The following is an 18,003-nucleotide window of genomic DNA, read 5'->3' on the forward strand; positions in this document are numbered from 1 at the left end:
TGTGTCTCCAACCCTCTCTCAGTCTCTCTCACACCCGGCTGATCTATCTCTCTCTCTCTCTCCAGATACACTCCTCACTCCCGAAACTGTCTATTCTGTGGTCAATGTACCCAAAGCCAATCCCAATCAAGTAAGTATGAGATGGATAGAGACCTGGGGGGGGGGCAGGGATGGGGTGAGTGTGAGAGGGAGAGGGATAGAGACTTGGGGGGAGTCAGGGGATGGGGTGAGTGTGAGAGGGAGAGGATAGAGATTTGGGGGAGTCAGGGGATGGAGTGAGTGTGAGCGGGAGAGGGATAGAGACTTGGGGGGAGTCAGGGGATGGAGTGAGTGTGAGAGGGAGAGGGATAGAGACTTGGGGGAGTCAGGGGATGGAGTGAGTGTGAGAGGGAGAGGGATAGAGACTTGGGGGGAGTCAGGGGATGGAGAGAGTGTGAGAGGGAGAGGGATAGAGACTTGGGGGAATGTGTTTGATAATCTCTCTCCTGTCTTGTAGCCCGAGGAACAATATGATCAAGTCGCTGCTATAGACACAACACAACAACTGTCTACGCCACCGTCAGTGCACCGGGAGCAAACCTTCGTAACTTATAAACTTCCCCTGACTCCCCCCAACTCTCTATCCCTCTCCCTCTCACACTCACTCCATCCCCTGACTCCCCCCATCTCTATCCCTCTCCCTCTCACACTCACTCCATCCCCTGACTCCCCCCAACTCTCTATCCCTCTCCCTCTCACACTCACTCCATCCCCTGACTCCCCCAACTCTCTATCCTCTCCCTCTCACACTCACTCCATCCCCTGACTCCCCCAAGTCTCTATCCCTCTCCTCTCACACTCACTCCATCCCTGACTCCCCCCAAGTCTCTCTCCCTCTCCCTCTCACACTCACTCCATCCCCTGATCCCCTCGAGTCTCTCTCCCTCTCCCTCTCACACTCACTCCATCCCCTGACTCCCCCACAGTCTCTATCCCTCTCCCTCTCACACTCACTCCATCCCCTGACTCCCCCAAGTCTCTATCCCTCTCCCTCTCACACTCACTCCATCCCCTGACTCCCCCCAAGTCTCTATCCTCTCCCTCTCACACTCACTCCATCCCCTGACTCCCCCCAAGTCTCTATCCCTCTCCTCTCACACTCACTCCATCCCCTGACTCCCCCCAAGTCTCTATCCTCTCCCTCTCACACTCACTCCATCCCGACTCCCCCCAAGTCTCTATCCCTCTCCCTCTCACACTCACTCCATCCCCTGACTCCCCCAAGTCTCTATCCCTCTCCCTCTCACACTCACTCCATCCCCTGACTTCCATCCGGAGTCTCTATCCCTCTCCCTCTCACACTCACTCCATCCCCTGACCCCCCAAGTCTCTATTCCTCTCCCTCTCACACTCACTCCATCCCCTCACTCCCCCCAAATCTCTATCCCTCTCCCTCTCACACTCACTCCATCCCCTCACTCCCCCCCAAGTCTCTATCCTTCTGCCCCCGTTTGTACAGTGAGTAACATTTACAACCCTCCAGTCTCTGGCACCACCTGGTGTTCAAGGAGGATTGAGAGATGGTCAGAGCCCCTGTTATTTCCACCCTGAGTTCCCTCAGCGATCTGGGATGGATCCTGTCCGGACCGGGTGACATACCCACCTTAAGCATTTTTATTCCCTCCTCTCGGTTTATTCTTATCCGATCCAATGTCTCTCCCCCAATAGTGTGGCTTTGGCAAAAACAGATGTAAAGTACGTCAGCCAAGTCCTCTGCCCCCACAAGAGGATTTCCTCTTTGGTCCCTAATTGATCTTTGACTAACGTTTTATGGCTTATATGTTTATAAATTACCTTACGGTTCCCTTTTATGTTCTCCGCTGATCTTTCCTCATACAATCTCTTTGCTCCTCATTTCTTTTCTCAGTTTTCTGTACTTTCTATCTGATTATCCTCTGTGTTTTGGACCTGACAACCTCCTATTTCTGTTTGATTTTAATCCCAATTTCCTTGTTCAACCCCGGCAGGTTTGGATGTCCTGCTTTCCTGTTTGTTGGAATATATTTGCTCTGTGTCCGAACTATCTCCTCCCTGAAGGCTTCTCATTGCTCGGTAGCTGTTTACCTGCCAATCTCTCTTCCCACCTTAGCTCAGTCCCTGTTTAACACTGAAATTAGCCGCTTCTGGTTGACTATCTTCCACTGTTCCTATTCCTTTTCCATCCGGACTCAAAACCTAATGGTGTTTATTAATGAGAGTCTGTCAGGGTCAATACCTATAGATACTCACTGCAGCTCACCAAGACATCCAGGAACCTGGGCCTCAAGTGTCCTTCCTCCCCCATATCCATACCATGACCCGCTCTGCCTTCCCCCACCTCCACAACTTCGCCTGCCTCACCCCTCAGGCCACTGCCTCACCCCTCAGGCCACTGCCTCACCCCCTCAGGCCACTGCCTCACCCCTCAGGCCACTGCCTCACCCCTCAGGCCACTGCCTCACCCCTCAGGCCCCCGAAGCCCTCATCTACGCATTCATCACCTCAAGCTTCAACTATGCCAACTCCCTGCATGTCGGCCCCAACTCCTCCCTCCACGGGCTGCAGGTCATCCAGAACCAACTCTGCAGCCCATGTCCTCACCCCCACCCCATCACCCCCATCCTCACCCCATCCTCGCCCCACCAGGCTCTCTAACTCCATCACCCCATCCCCCCCCACCAGGCTCCCCGACCCATCACCCCCATCCTCACCCCCATCCTCGCCCCCACCAGGCTCTCTAACTCCATCACCCCCATCCCCCCCCCACCAGGCTCCCCGACCCCATCACCCACATCCTCACCCTGACCAGGCTCCTCGACCCCATCACCCCAACCTGCCCCCCCCCCCACCTGTTTAGGGCCTGATCCCTGACTCTCCAGTGACTGGGGACATCCTCCTGATGAGAAAGTCACTTTACGCACGTCATTTTGTTGTTAGTGTTGATGTTGTTGTTGATGTTGTTGATGTTATTGTTGATGTTGTTGGTGTTGATGTTGTTGGTGTTGGTGTTGATGTTGATGTTGATGTTGTTGTTGATGTTGATGTTGTTGATGTTGATGTTGGTATTGATATTGTTGATGTTGATGTTGTTGTTGGTATTGGTATTGGTGTTGATGTTGTTGATGTTGTTGTTGATGTTGGTATTGATGTTGTTGATGCTGATGTTGTTGTTGTTGGTGTTGGTGTTGATATTGTTGATGTTGTTCTTGTTGTTGATGATGTTGATGTTGTTGTTGTTGATGCTGTTTTGATGTTGTTGATGTTGATGTTGTTGTTGTTGGTGTTGTTGTTGGTGGTGGTGTTGATGTTGTTGTTGTTGTTGGTGGTGGTGGTGTTGATGTTGTTGGTGTTGTTGTTGTTGGTGTTGATGTTGTGGTGTTGTTGTTGTTGGTGTTGATGTTGTGGTGTTGCTGTTGGTGGTGTTGATGTTGGTGGTGTTGATGTTGTTGGTGTTGCTGTTGATGTTGTTGGTGTTGATGTTGTTGTTGATGTTGTTGTTGGTGGTGTTGATGTTGTTGGTGTTGGTGTTGATGTTGGTGTTGATGTTGGTGGTGTTGATGTTGTTGTTGATGTTGTTGTTGCTGTTGATGTTGATGGTTGCTGTTGTTGGTGGTGTTGATGTTGTTGGTGTTGATGTTGTTATTGTTGTTGGTGTTGATGTTGTTGATGTTGTTGTTGCTGTTGATGTTGATGGTTGCTGTTGTTGGTGGTGTTGATGTTGTTGGTGTTGATGTTGTTATTGTTGTTGGTGTTGATGTTGTTGGTGTTGATGTTGTTGTTGGTGGTGTTGATGTTGTGGTGTTGCTGTTGGTGGTGTTGATGTTCTTGTTGGTGGTGTTGATGTTGTTGGTGTTGATGTTGTTATTGTTGTTGGTGTTGATGTTGTTGATGTTGTTGTTGCTGTTGATGTTGATGGTTGTTGTTGTTGGTGGTGTTGATGTTGTTGGTGTTGATGTTGGTGTTGATGTTGGTGGTGTTGATGTTGTTGTTGCTGTTGATGTTGATGTTTGCTGTTAACCCCATATCACGTCTTCCAGACGCCTCAAAATGCTTCACAACAGACACTGAACAAGTGTAGTGACTATGTATTTTGTAGGGGAAAGGCGGCAGCCAAGTAAACAGAGGAGTGTGTGTGGGGTGAGGAACCCTGGCCAGGGTTTTGCTCGACTGGGAATGGAACTCAGATCCTCGGGCTTGCGAGGCGATTGCTCTAACCCCTGAGCTACAGGATTACTCCTGATTGTGTGGCGTGAAGCTCTCTCTCAACAACAACAACAACAACAACAAGATTCCACTTATAGAGCGCCTTTCACGTCGGGAAGTCGTCCCAGTCTCTCAGTCTATATTTATGTCCCACTTAACCAACCGCCTCCATATCATCTCAGCAAATGGCTTCTCCTCCCCCCGGTCACCTGTGGGGCAGATACCCCCCCAGGGCTCCAGCCTCGGCCTCTTCTTCTCCTGGTCTCTCCGCTCCCTCTGGTTGATGTCCTCCGACACGGGGGAAACTCCCGCACATTTGGGGATGAAGCACAAATCTCCTTTGCCCCCCACCCCCTCCCCCACCCCACCCCCTGCCCCCCCCCCCCCGGCCCCACGTCCCCCCGATGGCCTATCAGCTTCTCTGGCCAGACCTCAGGACCTGGATGATGACAAGATGGAAGCCATTCTCCTCGGCTCCCGTCAACCCCTTCACTCCTCAACCTCCCCCCGGCCTCTCCCTCAGACTCACTGACCCAGAGCCCCCCCTGGGCTCAACCCCCCGGTTCCACTGACACACAGCGACTGAGCCACACACACACACACACACACACAGCGACTGAGCCATACACACATACACACACACACACACAGCGACTGAGCCATACACACACACACACAGCGACTGAGCCATACACACACATACACACACACACACACACACAGCGACTGAGCCACACACACACACACACACACACAGCGACTGAGCCACACACACACACACCACACACACACAGCGACTGAGCCACACACACACATACACACACACACACACACACCGCGACTGAGCCAGGCTCACACACAGACAAGGCACACTTGGCTGCCGTATTTCGCCCACAAAACACACAGTCACTACACTGTACAGTGTGTCCTGTGAAGCGCTTTGAGACGTCTCGACGCTGTGATCAGGCGCCGGGTCAAACCCCGGGGTTACTATTATTGTAATAGTCAGTTACCTGCGGCATTTCTTCTTTTCTTTTTAGAGATTTTGAAACCTATAATAATAATCACAGCCAATACGGTGATTGGGACTGAGACGCCCACAGCAATAAGTGCACTGTGTGCCCGAAGGGTTCGTGCTGTAAAAATATAAAATATTATTAACTCAAATTTCTCAGTCTCTCTCTGTCTCTCTCTCAGTTTCTCTCTCACACTCTCACTCTCTCTCACACTCCCTCTCACACTCTCTCACACACTCTCTCTCTCTCACTCTCTCACACTCTCCTCTCTCTCTCTCTCTCTCTCACACACGCACACTTTCTCTCACACTCTCTCTCACACTCTCTCTATCTCTCTGACACACTCACCATCAGGAGACGTGACACAGTAATCTCGGGGTTGGAAGGAAATCTCTGTAGAATCGTCACTCACTGGGTTTGAAGCTTTACACTTGAACACAGTGTAACTGTGGTTTGAGGAGAGAGTTACAGAGAGTGACGCGCGGTCACTGGGTTGGGAAATGGACAAATTAACCGTATCTCTCTCCCACACAAAGCGAACTGGTTTACCAGACTTCACATCACACGTCAGAGTCCCATTGCACTGTCCTTTAGTGAGAGAGGACGTGATTTCAACTCCAGACACTCGTTCTGTTAGAGAGAGAGAGAGAGTGTTAGAGAGAGAGAGAGTGTTAGAGAGAGAGAGACAGGGAGAGACAGAGATGGAGAGAGAGAGAGAGAGAGTGTATGTTAGTGAGAAACAGAAAGGGAGAGATGGACTGAGAGAGAGAGATGATTAAAGAGGAAGAAAAAGAGGGAAATAGTTATCTATTTCTCTCTTTAAAAGCTGTTCTGGAATCGGTTCCCATCGGCCTTTCAGGCAATGATTCCTGATCCCAACAACTCGCTGTGAAAGCATTTCTCGTCCCCTCCCCTCTGTTTCTTTTAATATCTATTTTACTCGGTGCCCTCGGGTTCCCGACCCCCCGCCAGTGGGAATAGTTTCTCCTGTTCACCGTATCGAATCCCCTCATCATCTTCGAAACTTCCTCTGAACCTTCTCTGCCCCAAAGAGAATAATCCTCACTTCTCTGCCTCTCCCGATCACTGAAGGCCCTCATTCCTGGTGCCATTCTGGTCAATCTCCTCTGCGCCCTCTCCAATGCCTTGACATCCTTCCTAAAGTGCGGGGCCCAGAACTGAGCGCAGTCTCTCGCTGAGGCCCCACCAGCGCTTATAGAAAGGTTCATCAGAACCTCCTGACTGTATTTTATGGCTCTATTTACAAAGCTGTTTAATGTCTCCTCACCTCCCCTCGGTTTCATTTAACAACTATTTCAAATCAGTTTCTCGCATAAGAAATGCTTTCACAGCGAGTTGTTAGGATCAGGAATCATTGCCTGAAAGGCCGATGGGAACCGATTCCAGAACAGCTTTTAACAGAGAAGGAGATAAGTTGATCAGTGCTATGGGGGGAGAGTGGGGGAGTGGGGTTGATCAGGGCTATGGGGAGAGCGCAGGAGAATGGGGTTGATCAGGCGTATGGGTAGAGAGCGGGGGAGTCGGGTTGATCAGGGCTATGGGGAGAGTGCGGGGGAGTGGGGTTGATCAGGGCTATGGGGAGAGCGCGGGAGAATGGGGTTGATCAGGCGTATGGGGAGAGAGCGGGGGAGTGGGGTTGATCAGCGCTATGGGGGGAGAGTGGGGCATTAGGGTTCATCAGGGCTATGGGGAGAGAGGGGGGTTGTGGGGTTCATCAGGGCTATGGGTAAAAGGGGGCGGAGTGGGGTTCATCAGGGCAATCAGGAGAGAGCAGGGGAGTGGGGTTGATCAGGGCTATGGGGAGATAGCGTGGGAGTAAGGTTGATCAGGGCTATTGGAGGGATTGGGGAAATGGGGTTGGTCAGTGCTATGGGGCGAGAGGGGGGAGATGGGGTTGATCAGGGCTATGGGGAGGGATCGGGGGAGTGGGGTTGATCAGGGCTATGGGGAGAGAGGTCTAACCCCTGAGCCACAGTTCTGCGGTTTGCGAGGCGAGGGGTCTAACCCCTGAGCTGCTGGATTCCATATTAAGGGAAATTGGGCAAAGAAGGCTAATTGGAGTTGAGGTACAGATCAGCCAATGATCCAATAGACTGGCGGAACAGGCTGGAGAGGCTGAATGGCCTCTTCCTGTTCCTACGTGCGTGTGTGTGTTAGTGAGCAAACGTAACTCACCATAGACTGTGAGATTGTAGAGGATTTCATATGATTTCCCGTCTTGAAGGTCTGTGACTATCCTATAATCTCCGGTGTCTGTGCGCCTCAGGTCACTGATCTGTAGAGTGAGATTCTCTCTGTGAACAGTTACGCGTTTCCTCATCTCTTCAGTGCCGTAGTACTCAGTCTTCCCTTTGTGATATTCCGCTAATTTCTGGGCTGTGGACTTGTGGGTCCACTTAACACTGTCGATCTCTGGGGAGAGACCCCGAGGAGAGGGCAGTTGGACAGTGGCGCCCAATGTCCCAACAACAACAACAGCATTACCTGGAGACACAGAGAGAGAGAATGTGTGAGACACTGAGAGAGAGACAGAGAGAGAGAGAGAATGTGGGAGACAGAGAAACACACTCACACAGATATAGAGAGAGACGGACAGAGTGAGACACATACATTGATAGAAAGAGACTGAGAGATTGAGAGACTAAGAGAGAAACAGACACACACAGATAGAGAGAGAGAGAGACAGACACACACAGATAGAGAGAGAGAGAGAGACACACACAGATAGAGAGAGAGACACAGACGTGTGTGTGCGTCTCTCTCCGTCTCAGACACAATACAGAATAATAATAATAATAATAATCCTTGCATTTGCTATAGCGCTTTTCACGTCGGGAGGACGTCCCAAAGCGCTTCACAGAACACACTGTAAAGTGAATTGACTGTATATTTGTGGGTGAACGCGGCAGCCAATTGCGCACAGCAATGTCCCACAAACAGTCGTAGATTGAAAATGACCAATTTATTATTGTTTGGGTTTTGGAGGAGTATTATTAGGCTCTGTGTGGAGTAAGGAAACTCGCCCGAGGTTTGGCCCTGACTGACCCCCCGGGGATTGAACTCAGGTCTCTCACTTGCTAAGCGAGTGCTCTAACCACTGAGCTACAGGACTCACATGTCATTACATGCATGTCATGTCAGGAGGACTCACTCCCCTGGTACTGAACAGTCGGGGTTCAGGACCTGAGCTGGGGAGTGGGCGATGAGGGACGGGGCGAGGGAGGGGGTGAGGGAGGGGGCGAGGGAGGGAAGGGGTGGGGAGTGGTCGAGGGAAGGACGAGGTGGGGGAGGTGGCGAGAGAGAGAGGGGGTAGGGAGGGGGCGAGGGAGGAGGGCTGAGGGAGGGGTGAGGGAAGGGGTGAGGGAGGGAGGGGCTGAGGGAGGGAGGCGTGAGGGAGGGGGCGAGCGAGGGAGGGTCCGAGGGAGGGGGTGAGGGAGGGAGGGGGCGAGGTGGAGGGACTGTGGGATGGAGTGTCAGAGGGTGGGGGCAGAGTGGCCAATAGTGGGGCGAGCGAAGGGGGGACATGAAGCAGCCGGAGCCCAGTGAGCGGAGGGGCGAGCAGGATGGTGTGGGGGTCGGGGGGGCAGAACTCGAGGGGAGCCTTTGAAGGTGAGGATCAGGATCTTGACCTGTAGCCATTGTGTGATGGGGAGTCAGAGGAGTCGGGCGAGGATGGGGGTGATGGGGTCGGGGAGCCTGGTGGGGGTGATGGGGTTGGGGAGCCTGGTGGGGGTGATGGGGTTGGGGAGCCTGGTGGGGGTGATGGGGTTGGGGAGCCTGGTGGGGGTGATGGGGTTGGGGAGCCTGGTGGGGGTGATGGGGTTGGGGAGCCTGGTGGGGGTGATGGGGTTGGGGAGCCTGGTGGGGGTGATGGGGTTGGGGAGCCTGGTGGGGGTGATGGGGTCGGGGAGCCTGGTGGGGGTGATGGGGTCACGGAGCCTGGTGGGGGTGAGGATGGGGGTGATGGGGTCGGGGAGCCTGGTGGGGGTGAGGACACGGTTTAGAGAGAGATACAGACAGACAGATAGACAGACACACGCATGCACACAGTCTCTCTCTCTCTCAGTCTCTGTCTCTCTCCAGTCTCTCTCTCTCTCTCTCTCAGTCTCTCTCTCTCTCTCAGTCTCTCTCACTCTCAGTCTCTCTCTCTCTCTCTCAGTCTCTTTGTCTCTCTCTCTCTCTCAGTCTCTCTCTCAGTCTCTCTCAATCTCTCTCTCTAAGTCTCTCTAAGTCTCTCTCTCTCTCTTCTCTTATACAGCGCCTTTCACCCCTAGAGAAGTGTTTCAAAGCGCTTCCCAGACCTCGCTGTAAACTGTAGTGACTGTGTGTTTAACGCACGACTGAGAGAGAGAGAGAGACTAAGAGAGAGACGGAGAGAGGAAGAGAGAGAGACGGAGAGAGAGAATGTGGGAGATCTTTAATGTCCGCCCTGAACAGGAGATGGACAGGAAGTGATATTTCTCATCTCTGAGAAAATGGCGCTTTCTCTCTCTCTCTCTCTCCCCCCATCATGTCGGTGCTGGTGCTCGCTCCCCCCACACTGTCGCTCTCTCTTCTAACCCCATTCCCCCCTTCTCTTTCTGTCCCACACACTCTCTCTATCTCACACACTCTCTCTCACACGCTCGCTCTCACTCTCTCTCTCCTACCTCCATTTGCCAAACACACCACAGTTTGTACGGAAATAAAAACAACGAAAGAGAGAAGTGTTTGAGCATTAATCGCCATTCTTCTGCTTTTCAGTCCAGAGAAGAAGAGGATGTGGTGAGACGTGGAAACAGGCGGAGGCTGATACACACGGAAACCCGTCACCGGTCTGACACACGGAAACCCGTCACCGTGACCGGCCGGGTGTCTGACACACACCGACACCCGTCACCGTGACCAGCCGGTGTCTGACACACACCGACACCCGTCACCGTGACCGGCCGGGTGTCACGAGTGGGAATGGGGTGTAAACCCCCTGAACAGCAGTTACAGTATTGGGCAGAGTATTGATCAGGGAGTGAGCGGAGCCTGGAACAAGGGAATCAATAATCAATAGTTGGGGGTGATTTTAATCTTCATATAGTCCAGGAAAACCGCATCAGCCAAAGTCAATCAGAGGCTGAGTTCATGGAGTGCGTTAGAGAGAGTTTCCTGGAACAGTTTGTACTGAGTAATGAAACCGGGAATAATCAGCAAACGGGAGGTTAAGCTCCTCTCGGGCAGAGAGACCGGAATATTGAGTTAGAGAGTGATGACGATAAGTCTGAAATAAGGTCTTAAACTCAAGCCAACACGTGGCTCAGATAGACTGGGAAGGTAGATTAAAGGATGTGAGGGGAGACCAGCAATGGCAACATTCACAGATATACTATATAATTCCCAGTGATCACATATTTCCTTGAGAAATACAAATTCCACGGGGAAAGTGGTTGAACCCTTTGGCTAACGAGACAAGTTCAGGAAAATATAGCATTAAAAGAAGAGGTTTATGATATTGCCCAAAACCGCAGTGAACCTGAGGATTGGGAGCGCTTCAGAGATCAGGAAAGGAAAGCCGGGAAACTGAGTCAGAGATATGGGATATGAGAGGAAAGAAGATTACATTTGTAATCATAGGGCCGACAGCCTCTTTGGGCCTAGTGTCTCATGGGGCCTAGAGGCTCTTATGGCCTAATGGCTCGTAGGGCCCAGTGGCTCTCAGATCCAAGTGGATCGTAGGGCCTATTGGCTCATAGGGCCTAGAGGCTCTTATGGCCCACTGGCTCGTAAGGCCTAGTGGCTGGTAGAGCCAAGAGTCTCGTAGGGCCAAGTGTCTCATAGGACCAAGTGGCTCGTAGGTCCTAGTGGCTCTAATGGTCTAGTGGCTCATAGAGCCAAGTGGTTCCTAGGGCCAAGTGGCTCATAAGGCCAAGTGGCTCGCAAGGCCAAGTGGCTCATAGGGCCTAGTAGATCCAAGTAGCTCGAAGGGCCTATCGTAGGCCTATCGTAGGCCCTTCTGGCTCATAGGGCCAAGTGGCTGGTAGAGCCATGTGGCTGGTAGATCCAAGTGGATTGTAGGGCAAAGTGGCTCCTAGGGCCTAGAGGCTCGTGGGCCTATTGGCTCGTAGGGCTTAGTGGCTCATAGGGCCTGGTGTCTTAAAGGGCCTAGAGGCTCATGGTGCCTCATGGCTCATAGGCCCTAGTGGCTCATAAGCCCAAGTGGCTCATAGGGCCAAGTGGCTCATAGATCCAAGTGGCTTATAGGGCCTAGTGGCTCATAGGGCCAAGTGGCTCATAGGGCCAGTGACACTTAATGCCAAGTGGCTCATAGGGCCTGGTGTCTTAAAGGGCCTAGAGGCTCATGGTGCCTCATGGCTTATAGGCCCTAGTGGCTCATAGGCCCAAGTGGCTTATAGGGCCTCGTGGCTCATAGGCCCAAGTGGCACTTAGTGCCAAGTGGCTCATAGGGCCATGTAAGCTTATTGGGCCTATTGGCCTAGTGGCACTGAGAGCCAAATGGCTTTGTGGGTCCAGTGGATCATAGGGCCAAAGGGCTCATAGGGCCAAGTGGCTCATAGGCCAAGTGGTTCATAGGGCGATGTGACTCAGAGAGCCAAGTGGCTAATAGGGCCAAGTGGCACATAGGGCCCACTGGCAAATAGGGCCAAGTGGCTCATAGGGCCTAGTGGCTCATAGGCCAAGTGGCTTATAAGCCAAGAGGTTCATAGGGCTACGTGGCACTAAGTCCAAGTGGCTCATAGGGCCTAATGGCTCAGGGAGCTCTGTGGCTCAGAGGCTCAAGTGGCTCAGAGTCCCAAGTGACTCAGAGGCCCAAGTGGCTCAGAGGCCAGGTGGCCCAGAGGCCCAAGTGGCTCAGAGGGCTAGATGGCTCAGAGTGCCAAGCGACCTTGAGAACCAAATAGCTCAGTGAGTAAAGTGTCTCAGAGGGACAAGTGGTTTAGATGGCCAAGTGGCTAAGAATGGCCAGTGGCTCAGAGACCCAAGAGGCTCTCAGGGCCAAGTGGCTCAGAGGGACAAGTGGGTCAGAGTGCCAAATAGCTCAGAGACCCAAGTGCCTTTGAGCACCAAGTGGCTCAGGCGGCCAAGTGCCTCAGAGGGCCAAATAGCTCTGAGGTCCAAGTGGTTCAGAAGGACAAGTGGCTAACAGGACAATTTGTTCAGAGGCCACGTGGCTCTGAGGACCAAATGGCACAGAAGCCCAAGTGGCTCAGTGGGCTAAGTGGCTCAGAGGGCCAAGTGGATCAGAGGGCTATGTGGCTCAGAGACCCAAGTGGCTCATAGGCCCAAGTGACTTAGAGACCCTAGTGGCTCAAAGGCCCAAGTAGCTCAGAAGGCCAAGTAGCTCACAGGCCCAAGTGGCTCAGAGGGCAAACTGGCTCAGAGGGCCAAGTGGCTCAGAGGCCAAAGTGGCTCATAGGGCTAAGTGGCTGAGAGGTCTATGTGGCTCAGAGGCGCAAGTGGATGATAGGCCTGAGTAGCTCAGAGTCCCAAGAGGCTCAGAAGGCCAAGTGCCTCACAGGTCCAAGTGACTCAGAGGGCAAAGTGGCTCAGAGAGCTAAGTGACTCAGTGGGCCAAGTGAATCATAGGGCCATGTGGCTAAAATAGTCAAGGACGTCTGTGGAGTCCTGTAGCTCAGTGGTTAGAGCACTCGCTTTGCAAGTGAGAGACCTGAGTTCAATTCCAGGCAGAGGGCCAAACCTCGGGCGAGTTTCCTTACTCCACACAGAGCCTAATAATACTCCTCCAAAACAAAACAATAATAAATTGGTCATTTTCAATCTACGACTGTTTGTGGGACATTGCTGTGCGCAATTGGCTGCCGCGTTCGCCCACAAATATACAGTCAACTCACTTTACAGTGTGTTCTGTGAAGCGCTTTGGGACGTCCTCCTGACGTGAAAAGCGCTATATCAAATGCAAGGATTATTATTATTATTATTATTATAGTGGCCTAAGTGATGCAGAGGGCCAAGTGCCTCAGAAGGCTAGGTGGCTCAGAGGCCCAAGTAGCTCAGAGGGCAAAGTGTCTCACGTCGGGAGGACGTCCCAAGGCGCTGAAATATAAAGACAGATTGTAAGAGTTTTTACAAGTACATAAAGAGGAAGAGATTAACAAAAGTGAATGTGGGTCCATTGCAGGTGGAGAGAGACTCGAGGAAACGTAGCGCGGAATAAGGAAATGGCAGAGTCATTAAACAATTATTTTGCTTCTGTCTTCACGTGAAACACTGAAATGGAGGGGAACCTGGAGGCTAATGTTAGTGAGGAACTTACAGACATTAATATGTGGCTCAAGGCCGAAGTGGCTCAAAGGCCCAAGTGACTAAGAGGCCCAAGTGGCTCAAAGGGCCAAGTAGCTCAGAAGACCAAGCAATAGCACGAGAGAAACCGGTCAATCCCCCGACCTGATGGCCTCTCCAGGGTTTATAAAGAGATAGCGGACGCTTTGGTTTTGATCTTCCGCAATTCCCTGAATTCTGGAACGGTTCCCAGTGATTGGAAGGTCACAAACATAACACCGCTATTGAAGAAGGTGGGAGAGAAAACATGGGGAACTATAGACCAGTCAGTCTGACATCGTTGGGAGGGAAAATTCTGGAGTCTATCATTAGGGACATTGTTGTGGGTCACTTAGAAAGTCCTGATGTGATCAGGAGGATCAACACGGGTTTACAACAGGGAAATGGTGTTTAACAAATCTGCTCGAGTTTTTGAGGCTGTAACTGACGTGAGATACGGGGGAACCAGCAGATGTGGTGTATTTGGATTTCCAGAAAGCATTTGACAAGGTCACACATAAAGGCTGTTGCATAAGGTTAGAACCCATGGAATTAAAGGCAATATATTAGATTGGATTGGAGAGTGGCTACTGCAGAGAACAGAGAGTAGCGTAAACAGGTCCTTCTCAGATTGGTAGAATGTGACTAGTGGAGGCCACAAGGATCAGTGTTTGGGCTTCAACTGTTTACAGTCGACATCAATGACTTAGATGAGGAAATAGAGCTCAATGTTTCTCAATTCACGGACGATACAAAGCTCGGTGGGAAGGTCAGCTGTGAGGAGGACACAAGGAGAACATATTCAAGACTGAGATAGATAGATTTCTTATTGCTAAAGGGATTAAGGGATATGAGGATAAGGCAGCGTCAGGTTATTAGCTGGAGTTAGATTAGATCAGTCATGATTGAATGGCGTAGCAGGCTCGAAGGGCCGAATGGCCTCCTCCTGCTCTTACATGTTATATTATGTTAGAATGCAAAGGGATATAGACAGGCTGGGAGAATGGGCAACAAGGTGGCAGATGGAGTTTAACGTGTGAAAGTGTGGAGTTATTCACCTCGGTACAAAAAACAGAAAAGCGGATTATTTTCCAGAGGGAGAGAGACGAGATGGTGTTAGTGTTCACCAGTCACAAAAAGTTAGTCTGTAGGTACAGCAAGCAACTAGGAAGCAAATAGCTTTTCCTCCGGCCCCGCACTGTCTCGTGCGGTGTCCCTCAGGGCTCTGTCCTCGATCCCCTCCTCTTCACCCTCTATACGCTCCCCCTGTGGTGACATCATCCACAGACATGGGGTTAACTCCCATATGTATGCGGATGACACCCAACTCTACCTTTCCTCCTCTACTCTCAACTCCACGACCCCCGATGTCCTGACAGCTGTCTGTCCGACATCGAGTCCTGGATGAGAGACAACTTTCTTCAACTCAACTTTCGCGACCACATCACTCCCACCCTCACCCTCGCCCTCACCCTCATCCTCGCCCTCGCTCGCCTCCACTGGCTCCCCATCCCGCAGAGGATCGAATTCAAGATCCTCATCCTCACCTACAAGGCCATTCACGGCCTCGCTCCCTCCTACCTCTCTGACCTACCATCCCCCTACCTACCTGCCCGTACCCTCTGTTCCTCTGGCTCTGGTCTGCTCCACATCCCCCGCCCCACCCGCCTTCAGCCTCTCAGCCCCGAGGCTCTGGAACTCCATCCCCAGTGCCTTCGCCACTTCCTCCCTTTCCTCCTTCAAGGCCGGTCTCAAGACCTTTCTCTTCAGTCATGCCTTCAGCTCTCCTCTCGCAGACCCAGCGGGTCTGACGCGGTTATTAATGGGCGCCACAGAGCCCCGGCCCTGGGGGGGGGGGGGCTGTTAGCGACGACAACCGGGTTTTCCAGCTCAGGGCTCGGGGGGAGGTCACTCCAGGCCTCAACAGAGCAAACACCGAGAGGGGGTTCAGATAGCAGCCACCCCCATCCCACAGTCCCCTCCCTCGCTCGCTCCCTCCCTTGCTCCTTCCCTCGGCCCCTCCCTGGCCCCCTGAGGTGTGCTGTATACAGGGAATGGAGGTCACAGAGACACCCCCTGGGATACCCTCGGTGACTCAGCCAAATGGACCAGAGGGTGAGGGGTCGATGCCCCCCTCGAGGTGGGACTGTGAACACACAGTAACATCAGGAGCCAATACAGTGACTTTGAGGGATTTGGGCTTTAAATGGAATCAAACCTGGAATCAGGGCACGTGATGGTGACTGGAGCCGCAGCCGAGTGACCAGCGTCAGCGAGGAGGGGGGGGGGGAGAGTGAGGGGTCGAGAGGGAGAGAGTGAGGGGCGAGGAGGGGGAGAGTGAGGGGGCGAGGGAGGGGGAGAGTGAGGGGTCGAGGGAGGGGGGAGTGAGGGGGCGGGGAGGGGTCGAGGGAGGGGTGAGAGAGGGGGTGAGGGAAGGGGCGGGGGGGGTCGAGGGAGGGGGAGAGGGAGCGAGGGTGAGGGAGGGGGCGAGGGAGGGAGAGTGAGGGGGAGGGGGAGAGGGAGGGGGTGAGGGAGGGGGTGAGGGAGGGGGCGAGCAGGATGGTGGAAGTCGGGGGGAGCAGAGGTCGGGGGGAGAGAGACCATTGAGGGCTTTGAAGGTGAGGCGCAGGATCTTGACCTGTAGCCTCTGTGTGATGGGGAGACAGTGGGATGAGGCGGCAGCTCAGGGTGGGGGCCGGTGGGACACTCTCTCTCTCTCTGTCTCACACTCTCTCAGTCTCTCTCTCTCTCTCTCTCTCTGTCTGTCTCTCTCTCTCTCTCTCTGTCTCACTCTCTCCCTCTCTCTCTCTCACACTTTCTCTCTCTCTCTCTCTCAGTCTCTCTCTCTCTCTGTCTCTGTCTCTCTCTCTCTGTCTCAGTCTCTCTCTCTGTCTCAGTCTCTCTCTCTCTGTCTCACACTCTCTCTGTCTCAGTCTCTCTCTCTGTCTCTCTCTCTCTCTCTCTCTCGCTGTCTCACACTCTCTCTCTCTCAGTCTCTCTCTCTGTCTCTCTCTCTCTCTCTCTCGCTGTCTCACACTCTCTCTCTCAGTCTCTCTCTCTGTCTCTCTCTCTCTCTCTCTCGCTGTCTCTTCTTCACATTTTGCTGTTTCTCAGAACTAGTCAGGATATTGTGATTGCTATTTCTGGCCTTGAAACACTGACTGAGAGAGAGAGAGACTGAGAGAGATAGAGCGGGAGAGTGTGTTAGTGAGACAGAGAGAGGGAGAGAGAGACTGAGAAAAAGAGAGAGAGAATATGGCACTATGGTTTTCTAATCAATACAATTGAGACAATTGTAAACACAGACTTGTTTCTGTGTTTAAACTGCGCTGCAATAAAAATATAATGTAATGATATCATAATATAATAAAATAACAATATCAACAATAATATAATAATAATCCTTATATTTGACCCGGCGCCTGATCACATTGTCGAGACGTCTCAAGCGCTTCACAGGACACACTGTACAGTGTAGTGACTGTGTGTTTTGGGGGCGAAACGCGGAAGCCAATCGTGCCCAGCGACGTCCCCACAAACAGCCGTGGATTGAAGCGACCGAATTATTATTATTATTTTTTCTCTCAGTTTCTCTCTCTCAGTTTCTTCGTCTCTCTCTCGCTCGACTGATCACAGTGATGGGTTTCCGTGAGTGTCAGACATAAGAACATAAGAAATAGGAGCAGGTGTAGCCCATTCAGCCCCTTGAGCCTGTGCCCCGCCATTTAATAAGATCATGGCTGATCTTCTAACCTAACTCCATTTCGCGCCCTGTCCCCATATCCCTTAATCCCTTAATCCTTTAGGAATCTATCAACCTCAGTCTGGAATCTGCTCAATGACTGACTGAGATCCACAGCCTCTGGGGAGAGAATTCCATCAATTCACTGGTCTCTGAGGGAAGAAATGATTCCTCAACTCAGATCCAAAGCCTGACCTGTGACCCCTAGTTTTAGATTCTCCAACCGGGGAAACAGTCTCACGGCATCTCCCCCGTCAAGACCCTGAAGGATATCTCATAGGTTTCAATAAGATCCCCTTGAATTCTTCTATATTCCAGAAGAATATAGGAATATAAGAATATTCCAAAAGGCCTCGTTTACTCAACCTCTCCTCATAGGTCAACCCCCTCATCCCAGGAACCAACCCTGTGAATCTACGCTGCCCCCCCCTCTGAGGAGAGGATGTACTTTCTTAAATAAGGAGATCAAAACTGTCCACAATATTCCAGGTGCCGTCTCACCAAAGCCCTATACAACAGCAGCATCTTCCCTACTCTTGTACTCTAACCCTTTTGCAGTAAACGTCAACATGTCATTACAACAACAACAACAACAACAACAAGATTGCATCTATAGAGCGCCTTTCACGTCGGGAGGACGTCCCAAGGCGCTGTACAGTTGGGTCGGGATCCGAGCAGTGGCGAAATGGTCAGGGTGAGGGGAGGGGAGGGAGGGAGTGAGGAGGGGTAGCGAGT

The 18,003-nt window shown here is 52.1% G+C and overlaps 1 protein-coding gene across 1 annotated transcript; it reads right to left on the minus strand.

Moving 5' to 3' along the window:
• Window positions 1–5,234: 5,234 nt before the first annotated feature.
• LOC103173067 lies at window positions 5,235–10,034 on the minus strand (the record flags this gene model as incomplete). Its single annotated transcript, XM_042346651.1, is given in 4 exon segments — window positions 5,235–5,357; window positions 5,586–5,867; window positions 7,434–7,742; window positions 9,908–10,034. Coding segments are annotated over 4 exon segments (793 nt in total), but the record flags the coding sequence as incomplete, so codon positions are not given.
• Window positions 10,035–18,003: the final 7,969 nt, after the last annotated feature.

This window comes from Callorhinchus milii, unplaced genomic scaffold (genome assembly GCF_018977255.1).
Source record: "Callorhinchus milii isolate IMCB2004 unplaced genomic scaffold, IMCB_Cmil_1.0 Scaffold1247, whole genome shotgun sequence".
NCBI classification, from domain to species: Eukaryota; Metazoa; Chordata; class Chondrichthyes; order Chimaeriformes; family Callorhinchidae; genus Callorhinchus; species Callorhinchus milii.